The 21,287-nt window shown below is 45.2% G+C and overlaps 3 protein-coding genes across 3 annotated transcripts in view; 1 reads left to right on the plus strand and 2 right to left on the minus strand.

The window, feature by feature from the left end:
- Positions 1-21,287, plus strand: part of LOC123758453 (Protein kinase, cGMP-dependent at 21D) — a 374,435-nt gene that overhangs the window by 119,093 nt on the left and 234,055 nt on the right. The gene's annotated exons all lie outside the window — the stretch shown is intronic.
- Positions 1,986-3,011, minus strand: LOC138363679 (calphotin-like). Its single transcript, XM_069323060.1, has one exon. It carries the CDS (start codon positions 3,009-3,011, stop codon positions 1,986-1,988), a length of 1,026 nt encoding a protein of 341 aa, XP_069179161.1.
- On the minus strand, positions 3,053-3,823 carry LOC138363680 (calphotin-like). Its single transcript, XM_069323061.1, has one exon. It carries the CDS (start codon positions 3,821-3,823, stop codon positions 3,053-3,055), a length of 771 nt encoding a protein of 256 aa, XP_069179162.1.

The following is a 21,287-nucleotide window of genomic DNA, read 5'->3' on the forward strand; positions in this document are numbered from 1 at the left end:
ATACACCACTATACACCACTATACACCACTATACACCACTATACTCCACTATACTCCACTATACACCACTATACTCCACTATACTCCACTATACATCACTATACACCACTATACACCACTATACACCACTATACTCCACTATACACCACTATACACCACTATACACCACTATACTCCACTATACACCACTATACTCCACTATACATCACTATACACCACTATACACCACTATACACCACTATACACCACTATACTCCACTATACTCCACTATACACCACTATACACCACTATACTCCACTATACTCCACTATACACCACTATACACCACTATACACCACTATACACCACTATACACCACTATACTCCACTATTCATCACTATACACCACTATACACCACTATACACCACTATACACCACTATACTCCACTATACTCCACTATACTCCACTATACATCACTATACACCACTATACTCCACTATACACCACTATACTCCACTATTCATCACTATACACCACTATACACCACTATACACCACTATACACCACTATACTCCACTATACTCCACTATACTCCACTATACATCACTATACACCACTATACTCCACTATACACCACTATACACCACTATGCTCCACTATACACCACTATACACCACTATACTCCACTATTCATCACTATACACCACTATACACCACTATACACCACTATACACCACTATACTCCACTATACACCACTATACACCACTATACACCACTATACACCACTATACTCCACTATACTCCACTATACACCACTATACACCACTATACTCCACTATACTCCACTATACACCACTATACACCACTATACACCACTATACACCACTATACACCACTATACTCCACTATACTCCACTATACACCACTATACTCCACTATACTCCACTATACATCACTATACACCACTATACACCACTATACACCACTATACTCCACTATACACCACTATACACCACTATACACCACTATACTCCACTATACACCACTATACTCCACTATTCATCACTATACACCACTATACACCACTATACACCACTATACACCACTATACTCCACTATACTCCACTATACTCCACTATACATCACTATACACCACTATACACCACTATGCTCCACTATACATCACTATACACCACTATACACAGCACTTGGGGAGCCGGTTGGCCGAGCGGACAGCAAGCTGGACTTGTGATCCTGTGGTCCCGGGTTCGATCCCGGGCGCCGGCGAGAAAGAATGGGCAGAGTTTCTTTCACCCTATCACCCTGTTACCTAGCAGTAAAATAGGTACCTGGGTGTTAGTCAGCTGTCACGGGCTGCTTCCTGGGGGTGGAGGCCTGGTCGAGGACCGGGCCGCGGGGACACTAAAGCCCCGAAATCATCTCAAGATAACTTCAAGATAACCCCACCCGTCAGGTGAATGACACAGCCGGTGGAGGTGACACGCTCATTACTCATTAGGTGAGCTCATTAGGTACTCACCTCATTAGGTGAGTACAGCCGGTGGAGACTAACGTTTCACCACAGGCCCGACAGCATTCCTCCTCCTCTCATCTGTTACACAAAAGCTTTGATCGTCTATTTAAGATTTGTTTGTTGTGGTTAAGGGGGGGGGGAGGGAGGGGGGGGCGCTTCATGACCGTCCCTAGTGGGGGGAGGGGGGGTAGGTGTAGCACAGGTGTACATACACCCAAGGGTCTCACTGGGGTGTAGATACACAGGTCTCTCAATACCTTAATCTCTCTCTCTTATCTCACGGCGATTTTCAAGCAAGATCAAGTGAGCTTTAAGTTGTAATAGCGTGTCTTGTCACCTGGATTTGTCGGTAGACCATCTCTCTGTCCTTCTGTTGTTTCACATTCAGCTACTGGGAACAAAAATTTCCCAGTAGCACGGGCTATGGCGAGCCCGTAAGTGGAGGTTCTTTGGCGCCAGTACCAGTATCTATAGCTGGTACTTGATATCTGGTGATGGCTGAAGGGTCTTCATGGTGGCTGTCAGCCCTGGAGGTGATTTTGTCTGTGGTGTTACCGAGACGCTGGCCACAGGTGTTAGGGCCACAGGTGTTAGGGCTACAGGTGTTAGGGCCACAGGTGTTAGGGCTACAGGTGTTAGGGCTACAGGTGTTAGGGCCACAGGTGTTAGGGCCACAGGTGTTAGGGCCACAGGTGTTAGGGCTACAGGTGTTAGGGCCACAGGTGTTAGGGCTACAGGTGTCAGGGCCACAGGTGTTAGGGCCACAGGTGTCAGGGCCACAGGTGTCAGGGCCACAGGTGTCATGGCCACAGGTGTCAGGGCCACAGGTGTCATGGCCACAGGTGTCATGGCCACAGGTGTTAGGACCACAGGTGTTAGGACCACAGGTGTTAGGGCCACAGGTGTTAGGGCCACAGGTGTTAGGGCCACAGGTGTCATGGCCACAGGTGTCATGGCCACAGGTGTTAGGACCACAGGTGTTAGGGCCACAGGTGTTAGGGCCACAGGTGTTAGGGCCACAGGTGTCAGGGCCACAGGTGTCAGGGCCACAGGTGTCATGGCCACAGGTGTTAGGGCCACAGGTGTTAGGGCCACAGGTGTCAGGGCCACAGGTGTTAGGGCCACAGGTGTTAGGGCCAAAGGTGTTAGGGCCACAGGTGTCATGGCCACAGGTGTCATGGCCACAGGTGTTAGGGCCACAGGTGTTAGGGCCACAGGTGTCAGGGCCACAGGTGTCAGGGCCACAGGTGTCAGGGCCACAGGTGTCAGGGCCACAGGTGTCAGGGCCACAGGTGTTAGGGCCACAGGTGTTAGGGCCACAGGTGTCATGGCCACAGGTGTTAGGGCCACAGGTGTTAGGGCCACAGGTGTCAGGGCCACAGGTGTCATGGCCACAGGTGTTAGGGCCACAGGTGTTAGGGCCACAGGTGTCATGGCCACAGGTGTCAGGGCCACAGGTGTTAGGGCCAAAGGTGTTAGGGCCACAGGTGTCATGGCCACAGGTGTCAGGGCCACAGGTGTCAGGGCCACAGGTGTCAGGGGCCACAGGTGTCATTGCCACAGGTGTTAGGGCCACAGGTGTCATGGCCACAGGTGTTAGGGCCACAGGTGTCATGGCCACAGGTGTCAGGGCCACAGGTGTCATGGCCACAGGTGTCAGGGCCACAGGTGTTAGGGCCACAGGTGTCAGGGCCAAAGGTGTTAGGGCCACAGGTGTCATGGCCACAGGTGTCAGGGCCACAGGTGTCAGGGGCCACAGGTGTCATGGCCACAGGTGTTAGGGCCACAGGTGTCATGGCCACAGGTGTTAGGGCCACAGGTGTCATGGCCACAGGTGTCAGGGCCACAGGTGTCATGGCCACAGGTGTTAGGGCCACAGGTGTTAGGGCCACAGGTGTCAGGGCCAAAGGTGTTAGGGCCACAGGTGTCATGGCCACAGGTGTCAGGGCCACAGGTGTCAGGGCCACAGGTGTCAGAGCCACAGGTGTTAGGGCTACAGGTGTCAGGGCCACAGGTGTCAGGGCCACAGGTGTTAGGGCCACAGGTGTCAGGGCCACAGGTGTCAGGGCCACAGGTGTCAGGGCCACAGGTGTCAGGGCCACAGGTGTCAGGGACACAGGTGTCAGGGCCACAGGTGTCAGGGCCACAGGTGTCAGGGCCACAGGTGTCAGGGCCACAGGTGTCAGGGCCACAGGTGTCAGGGCCACAGGTGTCAGGGCCACAGGTGTCAGGGCCACAGGTGTCAGGGCCACAGGTGTCAGGGCCACAGGTGTCAGGGCCACAGGTGTCAGGGCCACAGGTGTCATGGCCACAGGTGTCAGGGCCACAGGTGTTAGGGCCACAGGTGTCAGGGCCACAGTAACCGGTGTGGGAGAAGGAGCAGCGGTGTTACACAGTTGGCCTCAAGCAAGCAAGCAAACCGCTGTAACTTGTTCCACTACGGGCCCCTGGGGGCCCCACTAGCTAGTTTTTCTGAGGCGTGATTATGGCCACACCCAGGGCCACCCAGGGCCACCCAGGGCCACCCTGGGGGCCACTTTTGATGCTGGACGAGCACAGGTAATGGGCCCCCGTGGCCCTGGAGGCATCCCACGAATGGTGCTGCCATTCTCAGCAGTAGATCGGCTGTTGTTTCACATCCTGTGGGTGGTAGTGGGTCCCATACCCATCCTGTGGGTGGTAGTGGGTCCCATACCCATCCTGTGGGTGGTAGTGGGTCCCATACCCATCCTGTGGGTGGTAGTGGACCCCATACCCATCCTGTGGGTGGTAGTGGGTCCCATACCCATCCTGTGGATGGTAGTGGACCCCATACCCATTGTTGTAATCCACAAGTTAGTAGGAATTATTAGCTAGAGGATCATTACTACAACACTTAACGAATGATGATTGGAAGTACATGTAAGTAGACAGACTATGGATCACATATCTAAGAAAGGTCAATGGATTAAGACCGAAGCTGTTTAGCCAAATGATTAATTCCTGGAAAGAGGAATTATTCTTCGTCAGGCTTCTAGGAACAAGATTACCTCTCTAGGGATAAGGTTAATCGGATTATACCTTCCTTGAGAGGTGTGGTGAAATGGTTGAGGTAGATGGCTGACTGGAGTCAGTCTGATTGTGGAAGTTGAACGAGCAAGTCCTTTTGGATCCCCGGTTGTGGCAGCAGCGAAGTGTAGCAGACAGCTATGCGAGAGCCTGTCGTGATCTTAGTGACCAAGTTAAGTCTGCAGTATGTGAGTATTGAATGTAAGACTAACCGGGTGTGGAGCGTTGTAGTAATCATTCCGTATTAGGGACTTAGGCGGAAGTTACGAGTGTGGGTGGTGATCGCGGAGGTCAAGTGGTCTATGGGTATTGGAAGTGTATTGACCTAATAGAGTATGTTAATTAATATAGTATTATTTGTCAGAGTCTATTCTTTGTAATTAAATGACAAAACCCGACGGCCTTTAAAGACCTTCCATCTGTCCCCTCATAGTGTTCTTTGTTTGGTTTGTGAGGGAATGTTAGGGAATTGGTACACGACATATTTGGTGGCAGCGCAAACAGGTTGTTGAACACTTTGCGAGATGAAGGAAGTGTGGTTCTGGTTTAGTTGGTGAGGGAATGTTCGGGAAATGGTAGACGTCGGGTTGTGGTGAGAATGGTGGTTACTAGACGGAGGAAAGAAGGGTCAGGTGAGACCAGGTCAGAGGAGTTAGTTAATTAAAGGGACTAGGCCATTGTGGGGCACATGTGGGGTTTATTTCTTTCTTTCCAGATTCCCGCAACGAGAGACGGCTAAGATGCAAGTCTGGACCACTGAAGCATCGGGATCCGAAACAAGTGCAGTGTTCGTAGTGCGGATTATACAGCGTGGCGAGGTAAACTAGCGCGGGTGAATGTGGGCCAGCGTGGGCCATGTGCGGGCCAAGCGATGGGTGGGCCAAGCGAGCCGCACATTGGAGCTTGTTTTATATCGTCGGTATGGTGGTAATAGTGAGAAACCGTTGCTAAGGACAAATCAAGCGTGAAAACTACGTAATTTGAAGTTAAGTAAATTTCATGTAACGTGTAAATCGATAAATTTTAAAGATAATTAAATATTACGTAAAGATTCGAGCGATTTCAGGCGTTACATCGAAACAGAAAATAGGCGAAGTGAATTGTGAAGTTCTAGGCATAGCAAGCGACGCGTAATTTGACGTCTGGGGTTCGATGTCTCGTGTACCGTGGAGAGGTCCATGGAGATTTTTTGGGGGTGCAGGTAGATTATGGAGAGTGTTACCGTGGGACACGGGGAGCGTGTCCCGTTGGTGGGGGTGTGTGGCGCCGGGTGTAGTGCATGGTTGTGTATTGGCGTTTGTACGCCGGGGTGTGTAGAAACCCCGGTAGGGTAGGGACGCGAGTCTTATTTTCCTCGGCGTCACCCCTTTTATATGAAAGGAACCGTCGGAAATGCATCCGAGGTGCCATGTGGTTTGTCGCCTCCTCGTTGGTGGAGAGAGGCGACGCCACAGTGTTTTTGTTCAGCCTTCCCATGACATGGAAGAAGGTTGGTGCTCTGTTCCCATGCACACAGACCGATCGATAGCTGACTCGATGTGCAGTCGTAGGCTGGAGAAGTGATCGCACGGAGATCGGAAGGAATCGTCGTGACACAATCCGAAACTTACCGAAACGTGGATGAATGTAGAAAATAGAGAACTATTAGCTGAATATCAAATATATGGATTTAAACTATTTCACACAGATAGATATATTAGACGAGGAGGTGGAGTAGCCATATATGTTAGGGACAATTTGAAATGTAGTCTCAAAGAGGGAATCAAAACAGAGCCACACACAGAAACTATTTGGATTGAATTAAACGAAAAAGCTAATAATATTATAATAGGAGTAATATATAGGCCACCAAATTTAGACAGAATGGAAGCAAAGCATCTATGGGATGAAATATCTAGAGCATCTAGATCTAACAGTATTTATGTCATGGGTGACTTTAATTTTAGCGGAATAAACTGGTTGAACAAAACAGGGAATAGTGAAGCAGAAGATTTTCTAGAATTAATTGACGATTGCTTTCTTACGCAACACATTAAGGAACCAACACGGGAAAATAATATTTTAGATTTAGTGTTAACTAACAGGGAAACGCAAATTAATGACATCGAAATAGGGAGTGAGCTAGGGAGCAGTGATCACAAAGAAATCAGATTTAGCATAGAATGGAATAGACCAGTAGGAGAAAATTCTGTTAAAGTGCCAGATTTTCGAAAAGCTGATTTTAATAGCCTAAGAAATTTTTTGGGTCAAATTGATTGGAAAGGCTTGGGTATGGGGTGTGGGCCGGTCTTGGAGCGAGACATGAACCCAGCGATAGGTGACTTAAATGGGGATTTCGATGTGGATTCAATATATAACTTATTTAAGAATATTCTAAACAAAGCACAGGAACGTAGTATACCATACAAATTGAATAGATCGTATACTAATGACCCAAAGTGGATAACAAAGAATTTGAAGAACCTTATAGGTAAAAAGAGAGCTTGGTACAAAAGGATTAAAAATGGGGAGGTCACTTTAGAACAGGAATTCGTACAACTGGTTAGAAATGTTAAAAAAGAGATAAGGAAAGCAAAAAGAAACTATGAAGTTCGCATAGCAGGGCAAGCAAAGACAAATCCTAAAGGGTTTTTTCAGTTATATCGTACTAAGACTAGGGAAAGGATAGGTCCATTAAAAACTGAGACAGGTCAAATAACAGATAGTGATGAAGAGATGAGTAGTATTTTTAATAAATATTTTGTATCTGTATTTACTAAAGAGGAACTTAACAATATGCCTTCAGCCGAACAAGTCTATGTGGGTGGGGACGAGGACAGGTTGACGAGTTTAGCAGTTACCAGGGAGGATGTTCTTAAACAAATAGTAAAACTCAAACCAAACAAATCCCCAGGGCCGGATGAAGTGTTTGCTAGGGTGCTTAAAGAATGCAAAGAGGAGCTTTGTGACCCACTGTCAACCATATTTAATAAATCAATAGAGTCAGGCAGAGTGCCAGAGTTTTGGAAAGTTGCTAATGTGATACCAATTTTTAAGAAAGGAGATAGATCACTTGCGTCTAACTATCGACCAATTAGCCTAACGTCTATTGTGGGAAAGTTACTCGAATCTATAATAGCAAATAAAATTCGTCTTCATCTTGAAAAACATAAATTAATAATTGAGTCGCAACATGGTTTTATAAATGGCTGTTCATGTTTAACAAATTTGTTATCTTTTTATTCTAGCATTGTTGAGGCAGTTGATAGTGGTAAGGATTGCGATGTTGTATACCTTGACTTTAGCAAAGCTTTTGATACAGTGCCACATGAAAGACTGATTAAAAAAATAGAGTCTCATGGTATTGGGGGTGCTATATTAAGCTGGATTAGGGCATGGCTATACCAAAGGAAACAGAGAGTTAGTATAAATGGAATCAAGTCAGAGTGGGAAAATGTTGTAAGTGGAGTGCCTCAAGGCTCTGTCCTGGGACCTCTGTTGTTTATAATATATATAAATGATTTAGATTCAGGTTTGAGTAGCAACATTTGCAAATTTGCCGATGATACGAAAATCGGTAGGGAAATTAATTCGGAGGAGGACTCACTATCACTTCAAGTTGATCTAGATAGGGTTTTGAAATGGTCAAAGGATTGGCAGATGCAGTTTAATGCTGATAAATGTAAAGTTCTGAGGTTAGGTAATGATGATAGAGTTACAAGATACGAGCTAGATGGTGTTGTGATTGCGAAGTCGGATTGCGAAAGGGATCTGGGAGTTATGATTAGTAAGAATTTAAAACAAAAGGATCAATGCATAAATGTTCGTAATAAGGCAAATCGGACACTTGGATTTATTAATCGCAGCGTTAGTAACAAGACACCTGGTGTGGTTCTCAAGCTATATCTTGCTCTAGTTAGGCCCCATTTAGATTATGCAGTTCAGTTTTGGTCGCCATATTATAGAATGGATATAAATTCACTTGAACGTGTCCAGCGTAGGATGACTAAGTTAATTCCCCAAATTAGAAATCTTTCATATGAAGAAAGATTAACAAAGCTTAAGTTGCATTCACTGGAAAGGCGAAGAGTTAGGGGTGACATGATAGAGGTTTACAAGTGGATGAATGGACATAACCGGGGGGATATTAATAGGGTATTAAAAGTATCAACACAGGACAGAACACGAAACAATGGATATAAATTGGATAAGTTTAGATTTAGGAAAGACTTGGGTAAATACTGGTTCAGTAACAGGGTTGTTGATTTGTGGAACCAATTGCCGCGTAACATTGTGGAGGTGGGGTCCCTCGATTGTTTCAAGCACGGGTTGGACAAGTATATGAGTGGGATTGGGTGGTTATAGAATAGGAGCTGCCTCGTATGGGCCAATAGGCCTTCTGCAGTTACCTTTGTTCTTATGTTCTTATGTTCTTATGTAGTGTAATGCATGTGGTGTGTAGTGTAATGCATGTGTAGTGGCTTATTAGACGCCAGCGTAATGCATAGTATTTACTGTAGTGAAATGTGCATGTTTTCACTGTGGATATCATGGATGTAGTATAGTGCATGACATTGTTGGCATTGTAGCGCCAAGGTGTAGCATGTGTAGCATAACTGGGTGTTGTAACACCGGGTGTATGGTAGACATTAGCGTTGAAGTCTGTTAACGCTGGTGGTAGTGTGTGGCGGGTGGCCACTACACAAGATATTATACCTGACGACTGTGGGTCAGGTAATTAACGGATTACCAGAGAAAAGGGACAGTGTGTGTTGCGTTTGGTGATGTCTCGTGGTGTTTTGATGCGCTCTGGCGCAAGGCATATGCCTGTGGTGGTGATGGTGTTGAGGGCGTTGGAGACGCCGTGTGTGGTGTTGAGGGCGTTGGGGACGCCGGGTGTTGTGTTGAGGGCGTTGGGGACGCCGGGTGTTGTGTTGAGGGCGTTGGGGACGCCGGGTGTTGTGTTGAGGGCGTTGGGGACGCCGTGTGTTGTGTTGAGGGCGTTGGGGACGCCATGTGTTGTGTTGAGGGCGTTGGGGACGCCGTGTGTTGTGTTGAGGGCGTTGGGGACGCCGTGTGTTGTGTTGAGGGCGTTGGGGACGCCGGGTGTTGTGTTGAGGGCGTTGGGGACGCCGGGTGTTGTGTTGAGGGCGTTGGGGACGCCGTGTGTTGTGTTGAGGGCGTTGGGGACGCCGTGTGTTGTGTTGAGGGCGTTGGGGACGCCGGGTGTTGTGTTGAGGGCGTTGGGGACGCCGGGTGTTGTGTTGAGGGCGTTGGGGACGCCATTGGGTGGTGTAGTGTAGTGGCGTTTGGACGCCTGGTATGGAGTGTGGTGTTGTGGAGTATATGGTGGCGCAGGGGCGCCAGGTAGTGGTCGGTAAGGTGAGTATTGGCGTAGCAAGGTCGGTGCGTTAGGACGCAGGAAGTGGTTGTAGGGATGTGTGGCGTTATATTGAGGTCATCAGTGGTTGGGATGACCAGTGGTAATGGTGTGTCGGAGTAAGTAAGTCTTATGGATAAGATGAAATGTGGATAATTGCAGGAGTTGGTGGCTGCAGTAGGCGAGCCAAGTCGATATATCTAGCAAGACTCATAAAAGACTAATAATAATTCATTATTTTCATTAAAATTTTCATTAATTAAGTCGGAGTGGGTAAGTCTTATGGATAAGATTATAATGTAGAATTTCAAAATTTCAGGTGTTGGTGGTTGCAGTGGACGAGCGAAGTAGATATACTAATTTCTTATTAAGTTGTTACAGGAATCTCGCTAGAGGCGAGCCAGTGGCAGTATGATGTTTTAGTGACATAAGTGTGAAATTATTTTAATGAGGTATTTATTGTGATAATGTATGTGTATGTATATACTGTATATTACCTCATCGGCACCATTACTGAGTGTTAGGCTTGAGAAGGTCCCTCGGGATCATGTCACAGAGCTTCAGGTAGAGTAGAAGGGAAGCTATGAGGCTACACTCAGTTATTCTAGAAAAAAAGGGGGGTGGAAGTGAAGCCAACGTGACGTTATAGGCGAAATTCGCCCCTGACATCAAAGCAGGGATAAGGGCCAGCTGCAATGGTTTTGCAGCTGCGCTCAGGCTATATACGGGGAGAGAGTAAGGAGCCGAGGGGGTTATGTAATAATGGGATCGAGCCAGGGGGCTCCGAGGGAATATTTTGCAGGTACAGCGGTCGGGAAGGTGTGAATACAGGTGGACACACTCTGGGCGGATGGGCCTAGACCAGAGAGCTGTGAGGTATCTACAGCGTTCTGGGATTGGTGCCCTGGAACGAGACGTCAGCACAGACCCGAGGGAACATGACCCTGGGGTAGGAATCTCCGTTGCTCTGGAGGCCAGGATCACGTTAGCTCAGAGCAACGATGGGACATTGACAACATTCACCAGGCTGGACAGCCTGGGTTTTGTCTGGGTCATGGAGGATCTATGACCTAGCAACCATGGGACACGAAGACAAGAGAGGTGATGCTGCCAATTGTGGAGGAGGCCAGTGAAACATTGTGTGATCACTGTAAGCCCTTATGTCAACAGTACAGGGCAAGATGTTAAATTATAATTACTAAGGATGAAGAACCTTAGATATATATGTGTTATGTATGTATTAATGACTAGTGTCATTTCTGTTTAAGTGCCAGCATTCTGGTCCATGTACTTTTATGGTTATGTTTGTATGTAATTATATGTCAGCAGTTTAGGTATATGTGCATTGTTGGAGATGGGAAAAATTATTACAGACTATTTTACCTGTGCTATGATGTGAATATAATGTATATGTTGGAGAAGTGTTGTGAGTTATGTCGGGGAAAATTTTAATTTATTTCATTGTGTGTATGATGAACTTATTGGATGATTTTTTAGTTGTACACATATGGTGGGTGCATCCTCCAGGTCCTTACACTAATGGAACCATTGCAATGATGCATATGGGGACATATGCGTGTTTAAGGAGGGGAGTGGTGTTGTAATCCACAAGTTAGTAGGAATTATTAGCTAGAGGATCATTACTACAACACTTAACGAATGATGATTGGAAGTACATGTAAGTAGACAGACTATGGATCACATATCTAAGAAAGGTCAATGGATTAAGACCGAAGCTGTTTAGCCAAATGATTAATTCCTGGAAAGAGGAATTATTCTTCGTCAGGCTTCTAGGAACAAGATTACCTCTCTAGGGATAAGGTTAATCGGATTATACCTTCCTTGAGAGGTGGGGTGAAATGGTTGAGGTAGATGGCTGACTGGAGTCAGTCTGATTGTGGAAGTTGAACGAGCAAGTCCTTTTGGATCCCCGGTTGTGGCAGCAGCGAAGTGTAGCAGACAGCTATGCGAGAGCCTGTCGTGATCTTAGTGACCAAGTTAAGTCTGCAGTATGTGAGTATTGAATGTAAGACTAACCGGGTGTGGAGCGTTGTAGTAATCATTCCGTATTAGGGACTTAGGCGGAAGTTACGAGTGTGGGTGGTGATCGCGGAGGTCAAGTGGTCTATGGGTATTGGAAGTGTATTGACCTAATAGAGTATGTTAATTAATATAGTATTATTTGTCAGAGTCTATTCTTTGTAATTAAATGACAAAACCCGACGGCCTTTAAATACCTTCCATATGTTCATTCATTGTGTTCCAGTACAAACCTAGTGGTACGCCTCAAGGGTCTGGTGTGTGTAGGAGTACACGGTGGTAGTAACGGTTGCTGAGGCAAGGTGTTATGTGTTGTGTAATCGCTGTGTTCGGAATGAACCGGGGTTCAGCGTCACGACACCATCCTGTGGGTGGTAGTGGGTCCCATACCCATCCTGTGGGTGGTAGTGGGTCCCATACCCATCCTGTGGATGGTAGTGGACCCCATACCCATCCTGTGGGTGGTAGTGGTCCCCATACCCATCCTGTGGGTGGTAGTGGTCCCCATACCCATCCTGTGGGTGGTAGTGGGTCCCATACCCATCCTGTGGGTGGCAGTGGACCCCATACCCATCCTGTGGGTGGTAGTGGGCCCCATACCCATCCTGTGGGTGGCAGTGGACCCCATACCCATCCTGTGGGTGGTAGTGGGTCCCATACCCATCCTGTGGGTGGCAGTGGACCCCATACCCATCCTGTGGGTGGTAGTGGACCCCATACCCATCCTGTGGGTGGTAGTGGACCCCATACCCATCCTGTGGGAGGTAGTGGGCCCCATACCCATCCTGTGGGTGGCAGTGGACCCCATACCCATCCTGTGGGAGGTAGTGGGTCCCATACCCATCCTGTGGGTGGCAGTGGACCCCATACCCATCCTGTGGGTGGCAGTGGACCCCATACCCATCCTGTGGGTGGTAGTGGACCCCATACCCATCCTGTGGGTGGTAGTGGACCCCATACCCATCCTGTGGGAGGTAGTGGGCCCCATACCCATCCTGTGGGTGGCAGTGGACCCCATACCCATCCTGTGGGTGGTAGTGGACCCCATACCCATCCTGTGGGTGGTAGTGGACCCCATACCCATCCTGTGGGAGGTAGTGGGCCCCATACCCATCCTGTGGGAGGTAGTGGGCCCCATACCCATCCTGTGGGTGGTAGTGGACCCCATACCCATCCTGTGGGTGGTAGTGGGCCCCATACCCATACTGTGGGTGGTAGTGGGCCCCATACCCATACTGTGGGTGTGTTATACTCAAATTCTGTCAGTTGAAATGTAACCAATCGCAGGCAAGTAGGCCTCTGACGTCATGCCAGACAGAGGAGCATCAGCCATGCTCCCAGCAGCCTCAGTTATCCTCACAGGCTCAGAGTAGAAGGACCTCGGCTAGGCAGATATTTACCTTGCTATCTCAGTCAATAAATATATACAGAAGCGACTACTGAGTCTACATTCTACCCGAACAAGGCAAACGAATACTGGTAGCAGCAGTGGGATCCAGAAATTTTTTCTGGAAGCAAAAGTTCCAGTACCCAGCATCGCCTCGTGTTCCAGCCAAAACCGCCGCCACCGCCACCGCCATAAGCCGCCATCCTGCCACCCACGCATCAAATATTGTGCCAGACCGGGGTCCTGCCATCAACCACTACTCCAGGCCAACGTTTCAGAAGTAAGGGTCAATATTTTCCTGTGAGAACGCTCACTCATCAGTGAGGAGGAAGGAAGCTTCCCGCGCCAGCCATTTTTGAACCTCGCGCCACCACGTGGGAACCACCTATTACACCCACCACCACCACCACCGCCACCCAAGCTGACAGTATCAAGCTTCGTGAGGGTGCAAGCTACTGCAATCGTCGTCAGCCATCGTCGCAGGTATCAACTGGTTATTCCATCGTCGCAATATTGTCGTCGTCAGAATTTATCTTCGTGCCTCTAGCCTGAACAGTGTGGGGTCCCTGAGTCTCGCGCCACCGCCGCCAGGAGCGCTGCCGTCGCATCCAGTTTGTAAACACGCCTCACATGGGCCTCTTCCGATCTTCACGACGCTTCTCCTACTTTGGCTACTGGTGATCCTCATAAATTACAACCCTGAGATAAGTAATTGCTAGTTGAGAACGTGCCAAGTGTTAAAAAGTGACTTATGTAATAATTCCCATAATATCCTGTGAATTAACCATTCAGTGACTTGTTAAATATTGGAGCTGGTTCAGTACTGCACTCCCCACAGTTTTCCTGTGTGATTTAAACATTCCTGCTTCTTACAGTAATTTCATTGAATTTTAATTGTTCTCCTAGAGTGTTATTGGTAAATTCAAATTCCAGTGAATTAAGAAATCCTTGTTTTAGTAGCAGTTAAGGATTTGTGCAATATAATTTTTTTTTAATTCCTCCAGGCCTAAAATTTAAATTTATTCCTTCAACATTGCATATTATAATTTTTTTTTACCATAGTTATATACATTCCTGTGTCCAGTTTATGTGCTACATACATATTTCTTGCATTGCCACTTGCTGTGTTGAATCTTTTTAATGAAATTTTGCAATTGCACTTCCAGTTTTTATATTCTCAATTGCTGTGCTTAGTCTGGTTTAATTAATTTACATACATCTAATTCCAGTCATTTTTTTAATGAAAGATTGCTAAATTTAGTTTACAATTGCTTGTTCTTAATTATTTTCTTGCCTAGCCCAATTTAATAATTTTATTTCTGCCATTTTTACTTTAGCCAAGTTGATATTTTTTTGTGTTTATTTTTGTGTATACTATTTCTGATGCCAGGTGCACTTAATTATAATCTGCGTTCAAATATTACTTCCACGGCTGTGACAATGCCTACCACTGTTGAAACCCCTTCAGAATCAATGGGAACAGTTGCTCGTCCCAATGGCCAGAGATCAGCTCAGGAAATGGCTATTCCTCTTTTTGCTGGGGAATCGCGTTTATTAGAATCATGGTTTAGTAAGGTTGAAGCGAAAACAGTTGCACGTTTTTCTAAGCCTACTGATGCCGAATACTTAGCAATTGCACGGTCAGCCGTGGACACAACCAAAGGTGATGCACGTTTTGTTGTTGATGAGAAAGCCATTGTTAGCCTCCAGTCTTGGCCTGAATTTAAGGATTTCTTTCGCCGTCGCTTTGTTAATAAAGGAGACCTTGACCCATATAGGTTAGTCAAGAAAATTGCCAATGCCACCATGCAGCCTGGTGAATCGTTTAATGCGTTTACTAGCCGTCTCGATCAGTATCTGTATGCCTTAGTTTCTGCTATGAATAATTCAACTTGGTTAGATAAAGACAATAATCTGTCCCCTGAGGCTATGGCCAAAATGATAGCATTTGGTACTTTAATGCATTTTGCCCCCGAGCATACAAAACCAATCGTTGAGCAACAAAATTTTGGTGTTAAACATGAAATTGGTGAAGTATTTGAGGCTATTAACAATGCCGCAGATAAACTAGCTCCCCGAAGTGCTCAACTGTTGCCACCCTCTGATGCTGTAAATGTAGTTACAAGCTCTCAGCATCCTCCCACAAATTCTCAAAACTCTTGGTCGCAGAAGCGTACCCATGCTCGTAGCCCCCAGTCAAATTCGCCGCCTCATAAAATGCCGAAACGCCATAGTCCACAACCATCCACTCCCTCATGTTGGCATTGTGGTAAGAGTAACCACCTTGCAAGGGACTGTTGGTCCGCCCCTAGATCATCACCTCCTAGACAATTCTCTCGGCCCCCTCATCAATCTAATCATTCTAGGCTTCCATATTGCACGTACCATAAACAAGTTGGTCACCACACTGCGGATTGTAGAGCTAGGCAAAGGACATCTCCACCTCGTAACTCCCATGGTCAGTCTTGGCGAGGCTCACAGCGTCCAAGACATTATCAGAACTCTCGTAATTACAACTCCCAGCCCAGCTATAATGCAATTTCAAATTATAATGCTCAGTCACAGAATGCTGGAGCTCAGAATGTTCACTCCATGTCGTCGGGAAACCCCCAAGGCCATCCGCTAACCAATTCAAGCTAGCCAATCCTAGTGCCCTCCCTGTGTATTCAGTAGCTACCCAAAATAGATTTGGACACTTGACAGAGGAGGACACTGACTCTAGACCAGTTGTAGATGTTGACGGATCCACAGTAAATTTGACACAAACAAGACGCAGATATCCCAGACAACATAAGTCAAAAATAGTAACTTGTCCAGTCTCAAGTGATGGTCCCCTTGTATCAGCCATTGTACATGGTAGAGTTTTAAAAGTTTTTCTTGACTCAGGTGCAAAAATTAATATTGTCAAGCCCTCAGCTCTTAGAGACATTGAAAGTATGCACCCTACTATTTTAAAACAGTCACACATACCTTTTCTAAGTGGTATTTCAGGAAATAATGTAAAAGTTCAGGGTGAAATTGACCTCCCACTCAAGTTCAATGATGTCACATTGTCTATAACATGTTTAGTTGTTGACATTATTCATTTTCCTGGAGACATTCTCTTAGGTCTGTACACCATGATTGATGAAAATATTGCATTGTTTCCCCATCGTTGGAACATAAGTATCAAAGACCATGTCATACCCTTGTGTAGCATGTATCGACAGGGCCACGAGTTCAACCTTCAATCAGATTATGTTAATTTTGTTGACACCCGCCTTGCTAGCGTAGGTTTGTCAGATCATTGTCGTGGTAGCATACCCGAGAAAACAGGCACTCGATTGAAGCATAGTAGTTGTACAGTTGTTAAGGAGAATGAGTATCGGGACTTTCTGGAAGGGGACGCCCTAACGGATTCTCGTTGTCTCGCTCGCCTGGCAGCTTCCATCTCTGAAGTCAGTGGTTCCACGGCTACTGACACTGTGCTACACCCTCATTCTCTCACCAGAATAAGAGTTAAGGTTCAGGGAGTGCCTGAGTTGTCGGATGTGTTTGCGGAAAGTGAAACATGTAAAGTGAATGGTACATTTGTTGAACCCTCCTGGCACACAGTGCAGGATGGTACTGTCTCACTTTTTATCGCGAACACAAGTAATGCCGATATCCATCTCCAGTCTGGTACCCATGTTGTAGATTTTGCCCATTACTCGTTACCGGTGCGAGTTGTGGATGATGTCTCCATGGATCATACTGTTTGTACACTCACACCAGGAGAACAGGGATCTCAGCCAGAGGTGCAAGCGCAACACCTCAGTCCTACTGATTTTCCTGACTCTGTGGCTCAGCTTTTGGAAATTTTGAACAGGAATAGAGCTGTTGTTGCTCTACCAGGAGAAAAATTAGGTCTCACTCCTCTCATTACACATAAAATTCCCCTTGAACAAGGAACTACGCCTATTTATGTACCAGCTTACCGACTTCCCCATTCTCAGAGAGCAGAAGCAGATAGACTTGTAGAAGAAATGTTACAGAGTGATGTAATTGAATCGAGTAATTCGCCATGGAACGCTCCATTGATTCTTGTACCAAAGCGAGATGGGACTTGGAGACCTGTAATCGATTATCGCAAGCTTAACAGAGTAACAATACCTGATCGTTTCCCACTTCCAGTTCTCAATGATTTGTTGCAAAGTATTGGTCGAAACAAAGTATTCTCAACGTTAGATTTGTTGCAGGGATTCTGGCAAATCCCCCTTGATGAGGAAAGTAAACAATTGACAGCCTTTAGTACTCCCAATGGTCATTTTCATTTCAAAAGAATGCCGTTTGGTTTGCGTAGTAGTCCAATAACCTTTTCACGGCTCATGACAAATCTATTTCGTAGATTGATAGGAAGTACGCTTCTAGTTTACCTTGATGATCTCATAATCATGTCGCAAGATGTTCAGACTCATTTCCAGAACCTTGAAAAGGTACTTGCAAAGCTCGCTGAAGCTAATTTAAAAATAAAGCTTGCAAAATGTTCATTTTTAAAGCAAAAGATTAATTTCCTAGGTCATACAGTTACACCTTCAGGTATTACATTGAATGAATCAAAAATTATTGCTGCCCGTGATTTTCCAACACCTCGTACCGCAGAAGCCGTAAGACAGTTCACAGGTCTTGTAGGATTTTATCGTTCATTTATTGCTGGATTCTCTATTATAGCCGCTCCGCTTTACAAGTTGCAAAGAAAAGATGAACCCTTTGTTTGGGGAGAGGCCCAGGATCAGTCATTCAAAAAACTCAAAGCAGCCTTGATTTCGTCACCTGTCCTTAGGTATCCAGATTTTTCTAAACCTTTTACGTTGGTTACAGATGCTAGTGACATAGGTCTAGGTGCTGCATTACTTCAAACAGAAGGTCACAGAGATCACGCAATAGCTTATGCTAGCCGCACATTATCCAAAGAAGAGAAAAATTATAGTGCAACAGAACGAGAAGCCTTGGCAGTTGTTTGGGCACTTAAACATTTCAAGGATACAATTTATAATTACCCAGTTCATGTTCTTACAGATCACCAACCATTAATTCCCTTGTTCAAAAATAAGAATCCAGTTGGAAAGTTTGCTAGATATTTGCTCACAATTCAAGAATTCAATCCCACATTTGGATATATTCCAGGAAAGCAAAATGTTGTAGCGGATGCGTTTTCTCGACACGTAGCTGCGATTCAGTTAAATTACCCAGCATTAGATGCTACAGTAGTAGAAACGGAACAAAGACAAGACCCCATATGGGCACCCGTCATTAAATTTTTGACTAAGCAAGACACTCGCCCGATTCATAAACCACCAGTACCATTGAAAGAACTAGTTATGTTGGACAATTTACTGTGTAGAGTAGTAAAGCTAGGGACAGCCCCGAGGAAATGTTGTCAGTTAGTTGTTCCAGCTGTCTTGGTACCAACTGTGTTAAAAATTATCCATGATGCTCCTGCAAGTGCACATCCAGGAAAGGATCGTACACTCCAACAAGGTCGATTGAAATATTTTTGGCCAAAAATGGCTAAGGAGATTGCTCATTATGTTGACAGATGCTTAACTTGTTTACAGCACAAGGGACATGTTTCAGGACCTAATCCAATTCAGGTGTACCCAGCAACTAAAGCTCCTTGGGAACGAATATCGATGGATTTATTGACAAATTTTGCGGAAACAGAGAAAGGGAACAAACATTTGCTTGTAATGGTCGATAATTTTTCACGGTTTTGTGAACTAGTTCCTATCCCGAACAAAACAGCAGAAACCATAGCCAGCGCATTCCATGACCAAATAATTTGTAGATATAGTATGCCTAAAGTAATCCTTTCAGATAATGGACCAGAATTCAGTAATAGTATTCTAACTAGCTTGTGTGATTTATATAACATCAAAAAATGTAGCATCATGCCTTATCATCCGGCAAGTAATGGACTAGCTGAACGTACTAACAGGAAAGTGTTAGATGCCTTGAGAGTCACGTTGAATTTTGATAACAACAATTGGGATGATTTTATACCCTTAATTCAGTGTGCTATAAATTCTTCAATTAATGTTTCTACTGGTGACACACCTCACGCTATTCTTTATGGTACAGATAAGATCCTCCCTAATGAATTGATTAACGTACCTCCTACTCCCTTATATAACGTAGATGATTTTGTTCAAGTGAAGCGTAGACAAATGCAATTAGTATTCAAGAAAATACGAGAACAACTGTCCAAAGCAACAGCCGAGTTCACTCTAGCAAGGAATGCACGAGCTAAACCCAATAAAATAACTATTGGATCTGTAGTAATGATACTTAACCAACACAGGTCTGGTCCTATGTACAAGTTAACTAAGAAATTTTTGGGTCCATATAAGGTAATCGAGCTTATTAAAGGTAACAAATACAGACTTAAGAACTTGTTAACAGGAGAGTATATAAATGAACATTTAGACCACATGAAGTTAGCTAAAATGACTGTTGACGAGACTGATGAGGAAGATGACAATGAACTTACCCAGACAGATACTCCTACTCGGACACCACCTCCTGTGGTTGACAGACCACTGGATGTTCAGCAACCCCATACTAGCAATTATAATCTTAGATCTAGACCTCTCGTTTCAACCGTGCACTCACCACATGTCCATTGGCTAGATGTTAACGAGGATATCTCTCAAGATGATAGTTTGTCGCATGAAGTTTCACCTGTTCCGGACCTTCAGTCAGAGCCAGAGTTGTATAGTGCTCTGGATGAGCTAGGTGTAGATATCCGGAGAATTTATAATTGAGTGCACTCTGCAGTTATTCTGTTTGTTTTGAAAAAAAAACATTTGCAGTATTTCTACCACATGTGTCTTATTATTACCATTATATATAATGTATAGTTTTTCTCAACTTTATTTTGTTATGAATTAGATGCCATTGTTAAGTCTACTACCATTTGTATTTTTACAGTGCTTGTCATAAGAGTTATTATTGTTCTAGCAACCACATTGTGGCCAGTGAATCCTGACTGCTATCACGCAGATGTTAGTCTTCTTGATCCAGGTCTTGTATATGCTTGTAAATATATTGCACATTATATATATTGTACTTTGGTCTTGTAAATATATTGTATATTTCGAAAAAAAAAAAAGAAAAAAAAAAGAGAAAAAAAAATCATTATCTTGAAATTCAATTGTGGTTGTTAGGTCAGAACTTTGTTCTATTAATGTAATAATTGTTTAATTTTGTATGGTTTTCAAGCACATGCCATTGACACATGTTAATAATTTTGTTTAGGCAATACCTTGAGTTGTATTGTTCATATCTGATCAGTAGACATACACATGTTCTTAATACTCTGATTTAATCAAAGCATTGTTACCATGATTTTCACCTATTATGATGAATTTTTTTTTTGGTGCATATATGCCGAGTTGTTTGTATTACGCACACCTGATCTTCTTTCAATGTTTTATTATGCAAATTTCACATGTAAGCCATTATTGTATGCCACCGAGGTCCTTTCAGTATCATTGTAACTATATAGCTAGCCAGAGCTTGTCGACAAGGGACGTCGACTTGGTAGCGTGTCCGAGCGGTGTTATACTCAAATTCTGTCAGTTGAAATGTAACCAATCGCAGGCAAGTAGGCCTCTGACGTCATGCCAGACAGAGGAGCATCAGCCATGCTCCCAGCAGCCTCAGTTATCCTCACAGGCTCAGAGTAGAAGGACCTCGGCTAGGCAGATATTTACCTTGCTATCTCAGTCAATAAATATATACAGAAGCGACTACTGAGTCTACATTCTACCCGAACAAGGCAAACGAATAGTAGTGGACCCCATACCCATCCTGTGGGTGGTAGTGGACCCCATACCCATCCTGTGGGAGGTAGTGGGCCCCATACCCATCCTGTGGGAGGTAGTGGGCCCCATACCCATCCTGTGGGTGGTAGTGG

This window comes from Procambarus clarkii, chromosome 11, assembly GCF_040958095.1.
Source record: "Procambarus clarkii isolate CNS0578487 chromosome 11, FALCON_Pclarkii_2.0, whole genome shotgun sequence".
NCBI classification, from domain to species: domain Eukaryota; kingdom Metazoa; phylum Arthropoda; class Malacostraca; order Decapoda; family Cambaridae; genus Procambarus; species Procambarus clarkii.